At 35.4% G+C, this 17,943-nt stretch overlaps 1 protein-coding gene, 1 long non-coding RNA gene and 1 pseudogene across 2 annotated transcripts in view; 1 reads left to right on the top strand and 2 right to left on the bottom strand.

The window, feature by feature from the left end:
• Positions 1 to 17,943, bottom strand: part of UBXN4 (UBX domain protein 4) — a 40,397-nt gene that overhangs the window by 17,983 nt on the left and 4,471 nt on the right. The window contains exons 2-7 of the mRNA XM_028508684.2: positions 15,751 to 15,853; positions 12,372 to 12,400; positions 11,700 to 11,818; positions 10,913 to 11,087; positions 6,114 to 6,207; positions 137 to 191 (exon numbers count right to left, since the gene is read on the bottom strand). Of these exons, the coding sequence (XP_028364485.1) occupies positions 137 to 191; positions 6,114 to 6,207; positions 10,913 to 11,087; positions 11,700 to 11,818; positions 12,372 to 12,400; positions 15,751 to 15,853 (575 nt within the window). The remainder of the gene's footprint in view (positions 1 to 136; positions 192 to 6,113; positions 6,208 to 10,912; positions 11,088 to 11,699; positions 11,819 to 12,371; positions 12,401 to 15,750; positions 15,854 to 17,943) is intronic.
• LOC114493910 lies at positions 6,522 to 7,769 on the top strand (annotated as a pseudogene).
• Positions 11,828 to 12,346, bottom strand: LOC118500139. Its single transcript, XR_004902672.1, has 2 exons — positions 12,226 to 12,346; positions 11,828 to 12,170 (listed from the first exon to the last, which is right to left on the bottom strand). It is a non-coding gene; the product is annotated as an uncharacterized LOC118500139 (long non-coding RNA).

The following is a 17,943-nucleotide window of genomic DNA, read 5'->3' as shown; positions in this document are numbered from 1 at the left end:
AGACAGATTAATTCCCTGCACTGTACTGCAACACTGTATAACCAAGGAGCCATCCTAGTTCTGCCAACTGAATAGAGAGTCGAAAGTTCCCTCACTTAATGGAAGAGTAAAACAAAGCTCAGTACACAAACTTTACCTGTTCTTCTTCTTTCCTTTTCTCTTCTCTCCTTTCTTCAAGTTTTTTGGTTAGTCTGTATTTTAAGTTTTTAAAAAATACATTAACTGAGACACATCATATAAATATAAAATACAATTAAGAAATTTATTTAGCTAAAAACAGCTGGGGAAATGTAGAAAAAACAAACAAGAAAAGCTCCTGAAGGCAAAGCAATAAACTGGCTGCTAGAGAAAACCATGAGCCAGTGGGAAGCCCATTTGGAAGCCTAACTCCAGCTCTAAGTGCTTTAGCTCCTACTTACCATCAGTTTCTTTTTATCCCCCCTGATTTATTTGATACTGATTTAAAAATAAACATATACACCTTTAAACAAATATGCTTTACCACTTACATAGAAGTAAACAGCAATGTGGTACAAAATTGTTAAAAATAAAAGCAAAATACGGAAAGACGGCATTTATAAAAACTAATAATACCAAAATGGAGTCCCAATTATAAGAAATTCATCAGTTAAAAACTAATGATTCTGAAAGCACATAGTAATAATGGTTGCACAATCTTGTGAATATATTAAAACCCACTGAATTGTACACCCTGAATTGTATATAATGCACATCTAGTATATGAATTATATCTCTATTTCAGAAAACAACAGAACTTTCTCTGAGAAGGATTTGGGTCATACAGCTGTGTATACTTGCTGAACAACTTATGCCAAAAATCAAGGGAGTGCTCAAAGAATAAGACATATGTCCAAAGCACAGAAGATTCAGCATGAAGGGGATTCTATGATCCAAATCTGGGGCAATCTGTGTACCAAAAAGAATAAAAGAAATAAACTATAACACATCAGAGGGGAAAAAAAGGATTCGTGAAACATCCTACTGCTGAGGGAAGTTATAAGTTAGTATAACCACTTTGGAAAACTGGACGGTTTCTATGATCCAGAAATTTCTACTCCTACAAATACACCCAGAAGATATGTTCAGCAAGACATGTAACAAGAATGTTCATAGTGCCCTATTTGTAATAGCCCCAAACTGAAAACAATTCAAATGTCCACCAACAGTAGAATGGATAAATTGTAGTACAGTCAAATAACGGAATCCTACACAGCAATGAGAGTGTACCAACTATTGCCATATGTAACAACACAGAAGTGCTTCATATATATAATGCTGAGTAAAGGACGGCAGACACAGGAGTACATGTGGTATGGTTCCATTATGATGTTCACAAATTAAAAAATTCATCCATGGTGTTCGATTCAGGTTAGTGGTTATCTTGGGGACAGGAATTAAAAAGACAGTAGGCTCCAGTGCATGTAGTGCACTGGTAATTTTCTTTCTTGATCTGGGTGCTGGTGTCTAATAAAAAGTTCACTGAAAAAAGGGGGGGGGATGGAAATTAGGAAGCGGTAGATCAAAGAGAAAGCGCTTGTCTATATAAGAATGCAAGCTAGCAAATAAATGTAAAAAGGAATAAAGCCAGGGAAAAATAATTTTTAACTACCAATGAAATAACTGATTCAAGCAAAAATCAATGGATGCCAAAACCATTGGGTGAAGGTTGAGGAATAGCATATTCACTGTTTCAAAGAATCACTGCATAGATAACTTATTAATTAGAGAACAGGGTATCTTAATAATTGAAAAATCCAACAGACACCATCTTAACCAATGATTAAACTTATTAATATCATCAATAATTGAGCCCTGGCTGTCGTAGCTCAGTAGATTGAGCGTGGGCTGCGAACCAAAGTGTCGCAGTTCAATTCCCAGTCAGGGTACATGCCTGGGTTGCAGGCCATGACCCCTAGCAACCGCACATTGATGTTTCTCTCTCTCTCTCTCTCCCTTCCCTCTCTAAAAATAAATAAATAAAATCTTGAAAATAGTAATTCATACATCTGATATTAGTTGCCTAATAACAACGGAACGGACAAAACAGTACCTAGGTAATGTTCTTATCAAAGTTTAACTTGAACACAGAATGATGGAAGAGGGACCAGATCAACAAACATTCTAGAAACAACTAGCCTAGACTCAAAAAATATCCAAGTAATAAAAAAAGAAAAAGAAAGAAAAGAAATGTTTTAGATTAAAAGAGACTAAACAAAATTCCATGAATGATCCTTGAATAAATCCTGAATTTGGAAAAAAGTTATAAAGGACATTATTAGGATAACTGGGGAAATATAAATATGATAGAATATTAGATAATCTCACAATTTACCATTTCTTCTTTTTTAAAAGATTTTATTTATTTATTTTAGAGAGGGGAAGGGAGGAAGAAAAAGAGGGAGAGAAACATCAATGTAGGGTTGCTTCTCATACGCCCTTTGTTGGGGAGCTGGCCTGCAACCCAGGCATGTGCCCTGACTAGGATCAAGCCGGCAACCCTGTAGTTCTCAGGCTGGCACTCAATCCACTGAGCTACACCAGTCAGGGCAATTTACCATTTCTTTAGTGTGATAATGGTATTATACTAAAATCTGAAAATGTCTTTATTCTTTAATTATATACCACTTGCAGAATTCTCTTCTGAGAAAAACAGATTTAATTTTGTTTTAATTTAGTTGAAAGCCCACTGCATCTTAATGACAAATCACTGTTTCATCACTTTTGCATCTGGGAATCTATTACTCAACTGGTGTTTTCATTGGCCTGGGGGACGGGGCAGGGCATGGGCGGTGGGTGTGGACCCTAGGTTCCAACCTAGGCTGAGGCCCTAGAGCCCCTAGGTGCTCAGAGCTCTGAGAACCTCTGAACCCCAGCTAATGTTTTTATTTTTAGGAGATACATACTCAAGCATTTAGCGTGAAATAAAATGTCTGCAACTTTCAAATGACTCAGCAAAAAAAGTGGTCATTATACTCTTCTTTCAATTTTCTGAGGCGTGAAACCTTCCCCAAAAATGTTGGAATTGATGGTATTATATATTTATCTTTCCCAGATAATTCTGGGAAATATAATGATATTAAAAAATTATATAAATAAAATAATGCATTTTAATGAAAAGATATCTTTTAATCTGAATCACTAAAAGACTTATATTTGTCATATTTTGGCTGTAAAAGTAAAAAACTATGTATTTTTAGTATTAAAATTTTTTAATCTCAAATACAAATCATTAGTCTTTTTTAAAAAATCAAGTTTACTTACTCAAGAAAAGGCAATTCAAGGTAAAGTATACATTCTCATTATGCATAAGATAGGATGAGTTTATGAGCTGACATCAATTTGATTTAGTCACGTTTCCCCTATCAAAATTAACAAAATTTCTTTTCCTTCAAGCTAGATAAGAAAAAAGCCTCAGACCTTAAATGGAGTAATTAGTTCCCCAAAAATTTGATCTCTGGAAAGAGATTTTATAGCTTGAGAGGAAAGTTAGAATTCTACATTTTACTAATCCATCTTCCCAATTTTAAGGCTGAATTTTTCATTTGTATGAAATGCATTTTAAAATATCATCAAGGTTAGAGAAAAATGCATGAGTTCTGCTTTACAGAGCTTGGTGTTACATAATGGTATACATGTCAGAATACCACAGGGACTGATGAATCCAATTTATGTGGGCTGAGAAAAAACCACTGCAATTTAGTTCTGTAAGACAGAAACTAGCAGCATGTTAAGGTTTCAAAGTCCAATAATGATGCAGCAGAGGATGAGTGAGTCAGAGGCACAAAAGCACTACAGTCTGTAACAGGGACGGTGGGATGAAAGTAGCTTTAAGGTATATAAATGATGAGCTAAGAGGACATTTGGGATAGGAATATTACATAGGTTGGTCTTTTTACTTATTGTCATTGTGAATGAATCAGATTTCACAAAAGGAACAAAATTCCTAATGAAGTGTAACTCAGATTAGTAAAATACAGGACCTCAGTCTGTAATTATTAAATATTATCAGGGCCTAGGCTTTATTAGTTGAATCTGACAAATTAATCTGAGCAACAATTTGAAGTACTTACATGATTTTAACTATATGACCATATGATGTGGATTTTTCAAAAGTTGTCTAAGCAACAAATAGTTACTTTCCAATGAAAACTGTTTCATAATTAAGAATTTGTCAACATTTCATCTAATTTCAATATTAGTATTTTTAATAGGCCCCAGTCTACATATATTTCATAAAATGGTCCTCACAGCATACTCTTTTTAAAAAACTGCATACATGTATCTCCAAGAGCACTTTAAAGGTTCTTTCAGTTTAAGGAATCTCAAATAACTATACACTCTCTGACCTGGTACATTAATTTTAAAAGTAATAATGCTCCAAAAAGAAAATTTAGCGACTTCAAAGCAAATGAAAAAAATCCCTAACCCCTCTTTCATAGGTAATTAATATAAACATTTTGTTGTATGCTTTTTTTAGTAGTTTATTTTTATTGTATTTTTCCCTTACAATTTATCCTTCTTATACCCTCTTATCCACCTCCACCCACCACCTTCCACCTACATGTTGTATGTCTTAAAGTGTCTTTATTTGACTCATTAAACTATATATAACACATATACACCAGTGCATATGCATTTAACTTTTTAAAACTAAAATGGCATACTATATTGTATTTGTAAAACCACAGAGGGAGACACAGCAAACATTCCCTTACATGACAATGGAAGCTGTTAAGAAACAACAGGAGGGAGGTTGAGGGGATGGGTGAAAAAGATGAAATGGATTAAGAAATACAAATTGCCAGTTATAACATTAGTCATAGGGATGTTAACTACAGAATAGGAAATATAGTCAATAATACTGTAGTAACTATGTATAGTGTTAGATAGGTATTAATCTTATCAGTGTGATCATTTTGCAAGGTATATTAGTATTTAATCACTATGTTGTACACCTGAAACTAATAAAATAATGTATGTCAACTATAATTGAAAAATACATTTGAAATAACAGAAACAAAAACAGAAATTCCCCTTTCCCACTGCAATTAAATAGCACCTGACCTTATGCCAGGATACATGGTTACCTGTCATATTTCTTCTTATTCCCACCAACTTTCCAAATCCTTTTCTAATTTTTGAATTTCACTTCACCCCAAGGTGGTCAAGTAAGGGTGCCCAGCGGTGGGTTTGGTGTTAGCAAAACAGAAGGAAACAAAACAGGATGAGCCCCTGGAACCTTTGGTTCCCTGCTGCTGCTCTCCCAGCCTTACACCATCTCTCACCACTGTGTGAGTTATCTATCTGGCTTTTCCCATTAAGATCTTAGCCATGCCCAACTCCTACAAAGAACAATCAGAATCTAGGTTTTGCTGAAATGAAGTTGATTTTTATAGAATTGTGAGCAAACCCAAATACCCAATGTCAGCAATCATTTTGAATTCTGTTTCTCCATAGCATCTATGTGAACAAGAAAATGTCAAGGATCTCTAAGGAATTTTTTTTAACATTCATTTAGTACTAAGTGGTTTTAAGTCAGGATTAAAAAAAATTCCTGCTTATCCATTTACCAATAATTCATATAACTTTTAAGAATCATAGTATAAAAGACTACGATTTACTCATTACTAAAGTATCAAACTGGAAACCACAAAAACTCAGAAATTTGTATCTGATTATCAGACCAACTAGTAACACATGACATTTAATGGACACCTACTTATGCAGAACCCAGACTCAGTATACTGTCATAAAATTAGCTGAAATTCTTGCCCATCTGGAACTTATCATCCTACAGCATAGAGAGAAAAAAACAAAAGTGACAGATGGAAAGACACATGTAACATAATACCAGTGAAAAAAGATTCTTAGAATGATCAGACCTAAAGCTGACTGATGACTTTAGAGATACACAGAACTTTACTCCTAGAATTAATCTTCATGGATACAAATAAGTAGGTCAGGTAATAAAAATATTTCAACCCAGAATTCTGAAACTTCATTTGTACAATTTTAGCTTTTACTCAAATTAACAAAGTAACTGAAAACCATTGTCTTTTAATGAAGTATTATTTAAAAAAATATAAGCAAACCTTTCCACTCTACCAGTGAGGTCCTCCGCAGGTCTCTGATTTGAACAGTCACTGGGCTCCTGAGATGGCATGGCATGATCTGATCTTTCTCCTCCTTAAATTATTAAGTATAAAAAAATAAGAAAAATATTGCATTTAATGCCGATTTTTAAAAGGTATGAATCTTTTGGGTGATAACATTGTTAATCTTGTTTCTTAAACATTCCATATTTTCCCTAATGGAGCAGGAGGTAAGAAATAAACAATAGTATATAAATAAGAAATAAGAACACCCCCACAGCAGGTCTTAGCAGCTTGGGCAGTGAGAAAAGGGGCAGCGGCCAAGCAATCCAGGTCTGTGAAGGCTCTGGCAGTGCCCCAGCCTTTATGCACACACCACGTGCCCACCTGCATCTCCCTACTGCCACAATGCCCAAGAGGAAGGTCAGCTCCGGGAAGGGGCAGTGAAGGAGGAACCCAAGAGATTGGCGAGGGTGTCAGCTGAGCCTGCTCCTGCATAAGTGGAAACCAGGCCAAAAAAGGCAGCAGGAAAGGATAAATCTGCGGACAAAAAAAGTGGAAATAAAAGGGAAAAGGGGAGCAAAGGGAAAACAGGCTGGAGTGGCTAACCAGGAACCTAAAGATCCACCTCTGGAAAACAGAGAAACAAAAAACAAAGAGAGTCTACCCTCACATGAAGCAAGAGAAAAGGAAGCCAACCCTGATTAATATCATATAGCATGTCTTATCAGTGGTTCCTGTCTCCTACAATCCAGGATATTTTTATCAACTATTTTGTAAATGCAAGTTTTTAAGTAGCTCTAGAAACATTTTTAATAAGGACATAATTCCACCTCATCCTGGTTTTTTTTTTTTAGTGTAAATGCTTTTTTAAGAAGTGAAATCATTTACAGATTGCTCATTTTTTGGTACAACCAGAAAATAGTGGTTGTACCAAACAACCGCTAGAAAATCTAGAATATGAGAGGCTTTGACTTTGACTGTCTTGGGTGTCAGCTTAACATTTCACATGGGGGTAGTTTTTACATACTAAATAGCAATTTGGAGTCAGCTGCGCATTTATTATGTCTTGAACATTTTAAATTACTTTACCCTTATGTTTTTGGTAGAAATGTTTCCAAAAGAAAACCAGTCCTTAATTTTGGCTCTCCCTGTCAAAATTCTGTGCATTCTGTAACATCTTTGGTGTGGTAGTCCAGTTTTCCTAGTAACTATGTTAATTTGCTGTGAAAAACTGAAAATTCAATTATGTAGTATATATGATATTAAATTGTGAATTAGTCAGACTTTGATTTGATGTAACAGTGTATCAACATTTGCAGATATTGGAATCTAATACTCTGTTAAGGAAAATTAGTCTCCAAATTTTAAGCTGGAAAGTCAATGAAATAACTTCAGAAAAAAAACAAAACTACATTATTTACATTTTTGGTCAATACATTAAGAACTGTTTACAAATTGAAATGTCTGTGTTCTTATCTCAAAAGAACCAATAACATCTCACTTATGAAAACAAACAAACAAACAAACAAACAAATACATAAATAAATAAGGCAGTTACCCAGCTGAGGGCCACCAAGGTAAAACATGAAGCAATACTGATCTGGCATGAGGGGACACAATAAAGGTGGAGTAAGCGGGACTGGATGTATGTAGGCTTTCACTCTAGAGCAATGCTGTTCAATATCTGTGGTATCCAGTACAGTAGCCACTAGCCACATGTGGCTAATGAGCACTTAAAACAAGGCTATGCAAGCAAGGGTCTAAATTTTTTATTGTATTTAGCTTTAAGTAAAATATCCACCTGTGGCTGTGGCTACAGCATTCAACAGAGATGCTCTAAAGGCCAAGTTTGATCCTGGATATTGCTTTAGATTTACATTGACTCAATGGATGCTTCTGTATACCAAAGTGATTCTTTAGAGAAGCTTTTTGTATGTATCTACACTAGTAATCTTTTTTAAAAAAAAGATTTTATTCATTTTTAGAGAGAAGGGAAGGGAGGAAGAAAAAAAGGGACAAACCTTTGATGTGCGAGAGAAACATCAATTGGTTGCCTCTCACATGCCCACAACTGGGTGCCTGGCCTGCAACCCAGGCACGTGCCCTGACAGGGAATCAAACTGGTGACCTTTTGGTTTGCAGAACGCCCAACCCACTGAGCCACACCAGTCATAGCTCTACAGTAATATTCCTTTAAGAATTTCCTGAAAGATAGAATTTTGTACTGGCCTATTGCAGAGGGTAGCTAGTCTGGCACTTCCTTTTAGAACCTCTGCCATTTCTTTCCTTACCACTCACCACCAACTTGTTACTTCTTTCATTTTTGATCTTTGAAAAAGCAAGGACTATGGAGAAATAAAGTCTGGGTTCAAGTCCTATCCTGTCACCTGAGTAAATTACCTAATCTCTCTGTGCCTCATCATCTGTAAAATGGGGGTGGTAATCTCCTAGAGTTGTTTTGAGAAACATGTTAATAGAAATTAAATGCTTGGCCTTTTACTAAGACTGGAACATGTTTTAGTTATTATAGCCATTTTGGAAATACTAGAATTACTAAGTAGAGCCGATGCTATACATCTCTTCCTACCACTACATTCACTTAGGTAGTTTGGTATCTGCCACAATAGGAGTATTTTACACCTTGGAAATTAACAAATACTACAAATAAAGGCTTTTTTCCCCCCCGAAAGGCCTCTTTTTCCCCCAAGGCCTTTTGTTAAATATTTACTAGCACATTGCTGAATACAATCCTTGGATAAGCTAATAAGCTATTTTGTTAACAAAGTTATGTGCATATTCTACATTTTCAAGTCATTTATAAAATGCCAAAAACAGAGAACTCTGTAGCATACCATTAGAAATCCCCCTCTATATGACATTGATTAATTTTTCTTTCAGTCATAAATCCACATAACTATATTATTACACAGCACTTTTTTTCAGCTTGTCCTCTAAAAGTTTTATTAGCCCTGGCTGGTGTGGCTCAGTGGATTGAGTGCATGCCTGTGAACCAAAGGAAGGCCGGCTTGATTCCCAATCAGGGCACATGCCTGGGTTGCAAGTCAGGTCCCCAGTAGGGGGTGTGCAAGAATCAACCACACATTGATGTTTCTCTCCCTCTCTTTCTCCTTCCCTCCCTTCTCTCTAAAAATAAATAAATAAAATCTTTTTAAAAATAAAGTTTTGTTAAATTATTTGCTGTTATCAAGATATGACTATCTTTAACATTCATTTTATTTACTAAAGAAAAGTTATAATTTCCTACTGAGCACACAATGGTTTGACTTACAATTTTTAGACTTTATTATGGTAAAAAAGCCATACACATTCAGTAGAAACCATACGTCGAATTCTGATATTTTCCTGAACTAGTGATATGCAGTAAGGCACTCTCTCATGATTCTGGGCAGCAGCTGCCAGCCGGAGCTCCCAGTCAGAAACACAACCACAAGGGTAAACAACCGATACTCTACACTGTACCCTGTTACCACTGTTTTTTTGATACTGTGTTCCGAGCACATTTAAGGCAGGCTAGGCTAGGCTATGTTGTTTGGTAGGTTACATGTATTAAGTACATTTTTAACTTATATTTTCAACTTAAGGGTTTACCAGGACATAATACCACTATAAGTGAAGGAGCATCTGTATTCAAAAGGCAATGAGAAACTTTGGAAATTATAAATATCCAAGTAAATGTAAAAGATAACTATTCTGCTATACACCTAATGGACTACATTCATAATAGAGTTCCCCAGTCCTAGATGCATCCAGAATTTAAGTGATCTAGGCATGTAAAACCTTAAAATGAGACTTCTAAGAAGAGACCTGATAGCTATTCTTCAAATATTCAAAAAACTGTAATGTATAACTCCATAAGTAGCATTAAAGTTAATGCAAAATTGTAGGGCATCAAATTTCAGCTCAAGAAAGAACTTTTCTAAAAACTAGGGCTTCGACAACTGAATAGGCTTCTTAGGCAAGATAATGACCTTCCTGTAATTAAATGTACTCAAGTAGAGGCTTGATGATTACCAGGATGATAGACTGGAATCATCTTTTAGGATACTAACATTCTAACTTTTTGCATCTAACCGTATGTTGACCAATACTATATAGTATACCAAACTACTCTGACCACGATCCCTAATACACACATAAAATTTCTTTTGTCTTCTCTATCAACCCTCTTCAGTCATATCTCTTATTTCTATAAGCTCTATTTTACAATTATCTTTTAATTCTAATTAAAAAATACAAATATTATCCTCAAATGTGTCTAGTAGTTGAAGGATCATCAAGGAACATGTATAAAGGACCCATAGACAAAGCCAAAGAGGGACAGGATAGAGGGTAGAAGGTGGGGGTGGCTGGGACAGGGGAAAGTGGTGGTGGGAAAATGGAGAAAAAAATAAAAATAAAAAATATTTTTATTGTTTTAAAGTAAAAAACAATTACAAATACATTTGTTCATTTGGGCCTTTCAAAATCCTTTAGCTGGGAAGACATTTAGAAACTGCTGAGTGTCATGACAGTTCCTAAACCATAGCACAGTAGCACATATTACAAATCAACTATTCTGGACTGTTGCCTATTTGGGTTTGAAGGGTATATTCACTGACTTTATCCTCTTCTGCCACTAAATGACAAACACATATTTAAGACAACCATTAAATTTTAAATTAAATGAATATGAGGGGCGAAAATACAATATATTTGTTAAAGGACAGTAATCCGCGGCTTTTAAAATGAAGTGAAGGAACACTTTTATTGTACCCAAAAGATACCCTGAAAACTACCTGCTGCAGAATCCGACTTTGTATCAGAAGTGGGTGGCGTCTCACAAAGCTCTCCATTTCCGGACAGAGAATTTTCAGAAGTGTTGTTAGGTTCAAATGAGTTGGATGGAGTAGAGACTGAACTTTCTGACTCACTGCCATTTGCCACTGATGTTTCACCTTTTAATGAGTGCATCTAAGGAGAAAACACATTGAAATCTAATTAACAGCTAAGAATCTAAATTTACTATGGCAGATGAGATGGAAATATGAAAAAGTCAAAGTATATACTTTCTAAGTAGATAAATCTGAAATGTGTAATCCTAAATATGACATAATCATTTTATGTAATTCTACTGTAAGTTGACAAAAGCATAAAAAGATTTTAAGATTTTAAAGTACAATGTTGCTTTTCCTTCAAATTACAATTCAAGGGGAAAAGTTACAATAGTCTTTTGCCTAGAGTGGATGCAATGAGAAATTGAGTAAGGTCCTTAAAACACATCAAGCAATATACAGGTAGGTACCTTAACATGACAACTCTCCTGCAACAAAGAATGATGTGCATTATGTGGTTGGTTGAGGGAAGAAAAGAGAAGGGGAATTAAGAAGTCGCTCAAGTATTAGGTACAGGCACCTCTTCATAATGCTGTTTTTAAAAGCAGTCCAGGAAGAGAGTATTTACTACCTTTGAAATTTAATGGCCTGGCAGATTCCTAAATATACAGAGCAGTTCCAAAAATATTCTGTCAAGTCCCTGGCTAATCATTTTCACATTTATACAAAGAACAATTCTGTTCCTTCTTACCTGCCGGACTTTGTGAATTCTTGTAACAAGTTCATCTGCAGAAATACTTCCAGCTATTACTTCCAAGGGAATTCCACTGTCTCCAATGAAGAAACTTGATGGAACACATACTACAGGATCTGTACAGTTTAATTAAGTCCAACAATTCATGGGAAACAAGGGATAGTTTTATGAAACACTACTAGCTACAAAGCAAAACAAATCATCTTTGTGAATTTCACATAATAATCAGCTAACATGTTTATAAAATAATTCCAATCACTGCATGTGATATGGGAACTGATGTATTATTTATTTGTATTGTATATCTGAGTGGAGAACATCTACTACATTTCCCTCTATCATATCTTTTACATTCATATTGCATCCTGTCAGCTACTACTAACATGCCAACCAAACTACTTTCTAGATGCTCATAATAAAAAAACTCCCTATGATTCCATTTGCTATAACGTACTGTCTGAAAGGACACTTAGTATTATAAGTGTCCCTTAGTATTAAAGTTATTATAAAGTATTATAATAACTTTAGTATTATAAAGTTCCCATAAACAAGAATGCATGAGTTTATAAATAAAAATGAGTGACTTCTAAGTGTCATAAATTAAACTAAAGAATAGTAAATCCTCAAACAAAATATATATAAAAAACTGATTCTTTGTTGAAAGGATACAGATTTGTGAGAACTGTAGGCAGGCTTCACTGTAAAACAAAATCAAACAGAAAAATTGCTAGATGAATGCAAGTGTTAACCAAACACTGAGTTGTTTTTATAAAAATGTATTGTACCAATTGCAAGCATTTTTCTGAAACTACTAGTTCCTTTCATAGCCATCAGCTGGTAGGAGAAAAATATAATTCTCACTTCACAGACCTTTTTTTGTTTTATAATTTTCAAATTAAAAGAACTTACTCTTGCAACCCACAAACTGGTGGGTGGATCTGGTGGCTAAAATTCAAGTAAGTATCTGTCAAGCTGCTTCCTCAGCAGCAAGTGCACCTGACTACAGTATCCTGTAACAAGAAGATATTTATGCCTATGACTTACCTGTGCAAGCAATAATATAATACCTTAAAATAACAAAGGATTCAAAACAACCTAAATATCCACCAATAAAAACTGATTAATTATACAATCATAAAAAGAAAAATGGCACAAAGAAGTATGTCATACTGCTTTTTTGAGGGTGTAAAAAAGAAAACAAATACAAAAATATTTTCTTCATTTGGTTGCCTCCAGAGAAGAGAACTGGGTGGTTAAGAACAGGGATAGAAAAGAGATTTTAATATTAGCCCTGGCTGGTGTGGCTCAGTGGATTGAGTGTGGGCCTGTGAACCAAAGGGTCACTGGTTCGATCCCCAGTCACACTGGGTTGCAGGCCAGGTCCCCAGTTTGGGACGTGCAAGAGTCAACCACACATTGCTGTTTCTCTCCCTCTCTTTCTCCTTCTCTTCCCCTCTCTAAAAATAAATAAAATTTTTAAAAAAGAAAAGAGGTTTTATACTACAAAGTGAGTAAGAGATATTAATCAGTGTAAATGAGTAATTCCAAAGAATAAATTAATGTTTCCAAGAACTAGAAATGTGTTTCATTTTTTTCTGAACATAAAACGTTATCATAAAACCATAAGATGAAAATATTTTTTAAATTACCAAGAACTCTACTTTCTCAGAAATAACCACTGTAGACTTCTGATGCATGTCCAACCAATTTATTTTCAATGGAGGCTATCTCCATAAATAAATATACCCTAAAATGCTCCTAGAACATTAGGTAATTTCATTATTGTATAATAAGTAGAATTCACTTCTCATAATTTTAAAAAATATTTTATTTATTTATTTTTAGAGAGAGGGGGAGGGAGAGAGAAGAGAGGAAGAGAAACATCAGTGTGTGGTTGCCTCTTGAGCTCCCCCAAACTGGGGATCTGGCCTGCAACCCATGTATGTACCCTGCCTGGGAAATGAACCGGCGACCCTCTCGTTTGTAGGCTGGCACTCAATCCACTGAGCCACACCAGCCAGGACCATTCCTCATAATTTAAAATACACTCTAATTCTATCAGCAAGCACTCCACAGTGAAACAAACATCAACCATCACTATGTGCAGGCATCCCTCCATCTGTTAAGAGAAATGTTTTTTAAAATGCTAGATAAATAAGTCTGTATATAGCCTCAAGAATGCTGAAATTTGTATTTCTTCCACATTCCCAATAAAGCCCTACATTCCTCCTGCCATTACTGACTCTAAAAGGTGCTTCTGGAAGATAATTAACAAATAAATGATGTAATATACATTAAAATGATAGATTCTTGTTAGAAAACTATTACAGCTCAATAAATATATAGTTCAGTAACTATTCTTATGAAACAGACTGCACTATAATTTATGAAGTTTCTATTAATACTGAAATTTTTAAATAAAAAGTTTCTAAATCTTATAGGTAAATTTCTGAATATTTTAATCTTGACAGTTTTCAAGTATTATTCAGTCTGATATTATTAACATCAAAAAGACAGGACACCACTTTGCAATTACTAATGAGTTAATGTTTCTAGGAATTGATCACTGATGGCTGCTGCTATCATCATAATGAGAAGTAACAGGGCATTATGGGCCCTCTAATGGAAGATACACCACCATCTGCAGCAATGTCAAACTCATTTTCATCTGGGGCCACATCAGCCTCGTAGTTGCCTTCCAAGGGCCAAATGCAATTTTAGGACTGTATAAATGTAACCACTCCTTAACTAAGGGCAAAGAGCTCAGTGCTGCTGCCGGGTAGAAACAAGGGGCCAGGCTGGATAAAACAAGGTGGAGGGCTGGATTCAGACCTTAATCCAACTGTCAGAGGAATAAAGGACAGAGGAACAAACTAAATAATACAATAGAGCCGCAGTCTACAAAATCCATATTGGGGGAAACTATGGTATCTTCAAAAAATATACAGCAAACAAAAAGAAAGAGAGAGAGAGGCGAAGCCTATAGACTAAGAGACTTAGGAAAGATCACATCACAATGTGTGAAACTTGATGGATCCTGAACCAAACTGTAACAAATTAAATTAATAATAAAACTGGCTCTGATAATATAATTGAAAATGTGAATGCTGGGGTGGATATCTGATATTGAGGAATTACTGTTCTTGAAGTATTCTAGTTATGTTAAAAAACTAAATATCTTTATCTTTCCAAGATATACTAAAATATTTATAGATGAGGTGATATGATGGTTGAGGTTTGTTTCAAAATTACATGGGATGAGTGGAAATGGGTGGGGGTATAGATGACAAAAGGCTGACCATGCCTTGATAAGTACTGAAGGAGCAGACAAGTACATGGGGGTTTATTACACTCTTCAGTTACTTTTTACATATTTGAAATTTTCTATAAAAAATTTTAAGGTGGGGAGGAGGGATGCATTAACTAATAAAATAGCCTTGTAGATAGCAGGTACTATGAGGGACCTACAAATGTCCTTATTCCTATAAAATTAAACACCTCCATTCCCCAAAATAGGATCCAATAGAGTGGTCAACCTTTCAGAGATATTCAATATATGATTTATAGTTACTCCCAAGTTTCCAGACACTAAGGATCATAGTTTTTTTGTATTCCTGCTTGGCAAACTAGGAGAACTTAAATTTTTCAGTAAGATATAATGATAAATTTGGAAAACAGCCATCACAATTTAAGACCTCAATATACCTTAGACAAAAATCAACATTCTTATAGTCTTAAAGCATCACAATAAATGACAACCAAAAAATATAGTTATAATGTTTTTTAAAAATGAAAGATTAAAACATAAGCAAACCAGCCCTGGCTGGCGTAGCTCAGTGGGTTGAGCGCGGGCTGGGAACCAAAGTGTCCCAGGTTTGATTCCCAGCCAGGGTACATTCCTGGGTTGCGGGCCATAACCCCCAGCAACCGCACATTGATATCTCTATCTCTCTATCTCTCTATCTCTCTCTCTCTCTCTCTCTCTCTCTCTCCCTCTCCCTCCCTCCCCTCCCCTCCCTAAAAATAAAAAAAAAAAACATAAGCAAACCTTTTGGTATCAATTTTAATAGCAACAAAACTGTTTGAAGATGCTTCTGTCACTTTCTCATCTTCCCAACTTGCAGCCATCTGTGTAGATTGTTCATCATCACCTATAACAGATTTCAAGGATTCTTATCATAAGGCCAGTATCTGCTGATTCTTTGGAAATTGCAAATATAGTACCACAAATACTATTTTCTACCAAGTTTAAAAACTGAATTTTTCCATAAAATAAAAAGTGTGACTATATGCATTATTAATAAAAAGTGATAAAATACAAAATACTGCTATTTAGATTATACAAAGCATTTTCTAAAAGAAAACATCCGAATAGTATCCACAATAATTAGAAGTTGCATTTAGAAATGTAGAGTAACTATTTTGACTTTTCCACATATGATTTTAGATATAAATGTAAAATCTTCCTTCTTGCCTTGGCTGGCGTAGCTCAGTGGATTGAGCATGGGCTGTGAACCAAAGTATCCCAGGTTCGATTCCCAGTCAGGGCACATGCCTGGGTTGCAGGCCATGACCCCCACCAACCGCACATTGATGTTTCTCTCTCTCCTCTCCCTTCCCTCTCTAAAAATAAATAAATAAATAAAATCTTCAAAAAAAAATCTTCCTTCTTTATGTAGCACCTTCCTGTTGAGTTCAATACCCTCCACATTTATTCTCCAGAATTCCTCCAAGGTAGATATAAGCAGGTATAATTCTGTTTGCAGTCTTGGACTTGCTTTTTCTTATTAGCATGCTAATCATAAAAGTTATGCTGACCCCAAACTAATCTATAGTAATAAAATTAAATATAGTGGCTACCTTGGTATAGGTGCTAGTGATTGGGAAAGAGCACGAAGGAACCTTCTAGGCTGCTGGAAATGTTTATATCTCATTTGGATGACATTACACAGGTGTACTCATTTGTAAAACTTCATCTAGGAGTTCACTTATATATACAGGGTCCAGCAGAAGTAAGGTCCTCGAGTGTGGTTGGTAGGGTACATGAATGTCTCGCACAAGACAGACAGCAATTTGAACATTTCGCCTAAAACATCATAAATATATACATTTGTTATATCATACACATTTGATTTTCCTTATTTATCAAATAATTATTAAATATTATATGCATTTATTAGGGGTATTACTTGTGCTGGACTCTGTATTTCATTTAATATATTGTATGTCATACTTCAATGACAAAAATTTTAAAAATTACACCTACTGCCCTGACTGGTGTGGCTCAGTGGGTTGGGCACCCACTGCAAAACCCTGAGGTAGAGGTTTCCTGGTTCAGTTCCCTTACTAGGCCACATCCCAGGGTGGGGGCATATGAAAGGCAACTGATTGATGTTTCTTTCTCTTTTTCTCCCTCTTCCCCACTCTCTATAAATAATAAATAAAATCATTTTTTTAAGTTAAAAAAATAAAGTTATACTTATTAAGAAATTGTTTCCATTTTAGACCTATAATGTCCACAACTTGGCATAACCACTTAGTAGTGGACAGAGGGAAACACATCTGAGTAAGTCACTGAAAAATATTTCTGAGGTTAGCAGAGCTAAGCATTTTCTCAAAGGTGAGTAACCTTTGCCAATTTACAGAAGAAAAAAGTTTTCAGGCCACATTTTTCATTTTGCAAAAATGAGATTATTCTATACCTACTCTTTTGTTAGCTGCTTTACCCACTGTGACTACCCCCAAACCCCACCCCAGCCAATTTAATCCATACGTAGCCTTCCCCATCTTAGCTATCTGTTCATAGAACTCAATCCTTTCACTCTAAGGCCAAAAACCTTAGTTACCCTTGACTTCAGTTGACTCTATCTCCAAAATACAATTGACCCTTGAACAACACAGGGAGGGGGCACCAATCCCCCATGGAGTTAAAAACCTTCATATTACTTCTAACTCTACATACTTATTGAAAAAAATCCATGTATAAAGGGACCTGTGCTGTTCAAGGGTCAACCGTATACCCAGAATATATCCTACCACGTTCACTGCTACTACCCTGATTTATGCTACCACATCTATCTAGATGATTGCAATAGCCTCCTAACTGGTCTCCATCCTCAGTCTATTATTTTTTTTTAAAGATTTTATTTATCTTACTTTTAGAGAGAGGAGAAGGAAAGACTACAGGGAGAGAAACATCGATGTGGGAGAAACATCAATGAGTTGACTCTCCTACTTGCCT

Source organism: Phyllostomus discolor, chromosome 4 (genome assembly GCF_004126475.2).
Source record: "Phyllostomus discolor isolate MPI-MPIP mPhyDis1 chromosome 4, mPhyDis1.pri.v3, whole genome shotgun sequence".
NCBI classification, from domain to species: Eukaryota; Metazoa; Chordata; class Mammalia; order Chiroptera; family Phyllostomidae; genus Phyllostomus; species Phyllostomus discolor.
Note: the sequence above shows the minus strand (reverse complement) of the source record. Positions and strands in the feature narration are given on the sequence as shown.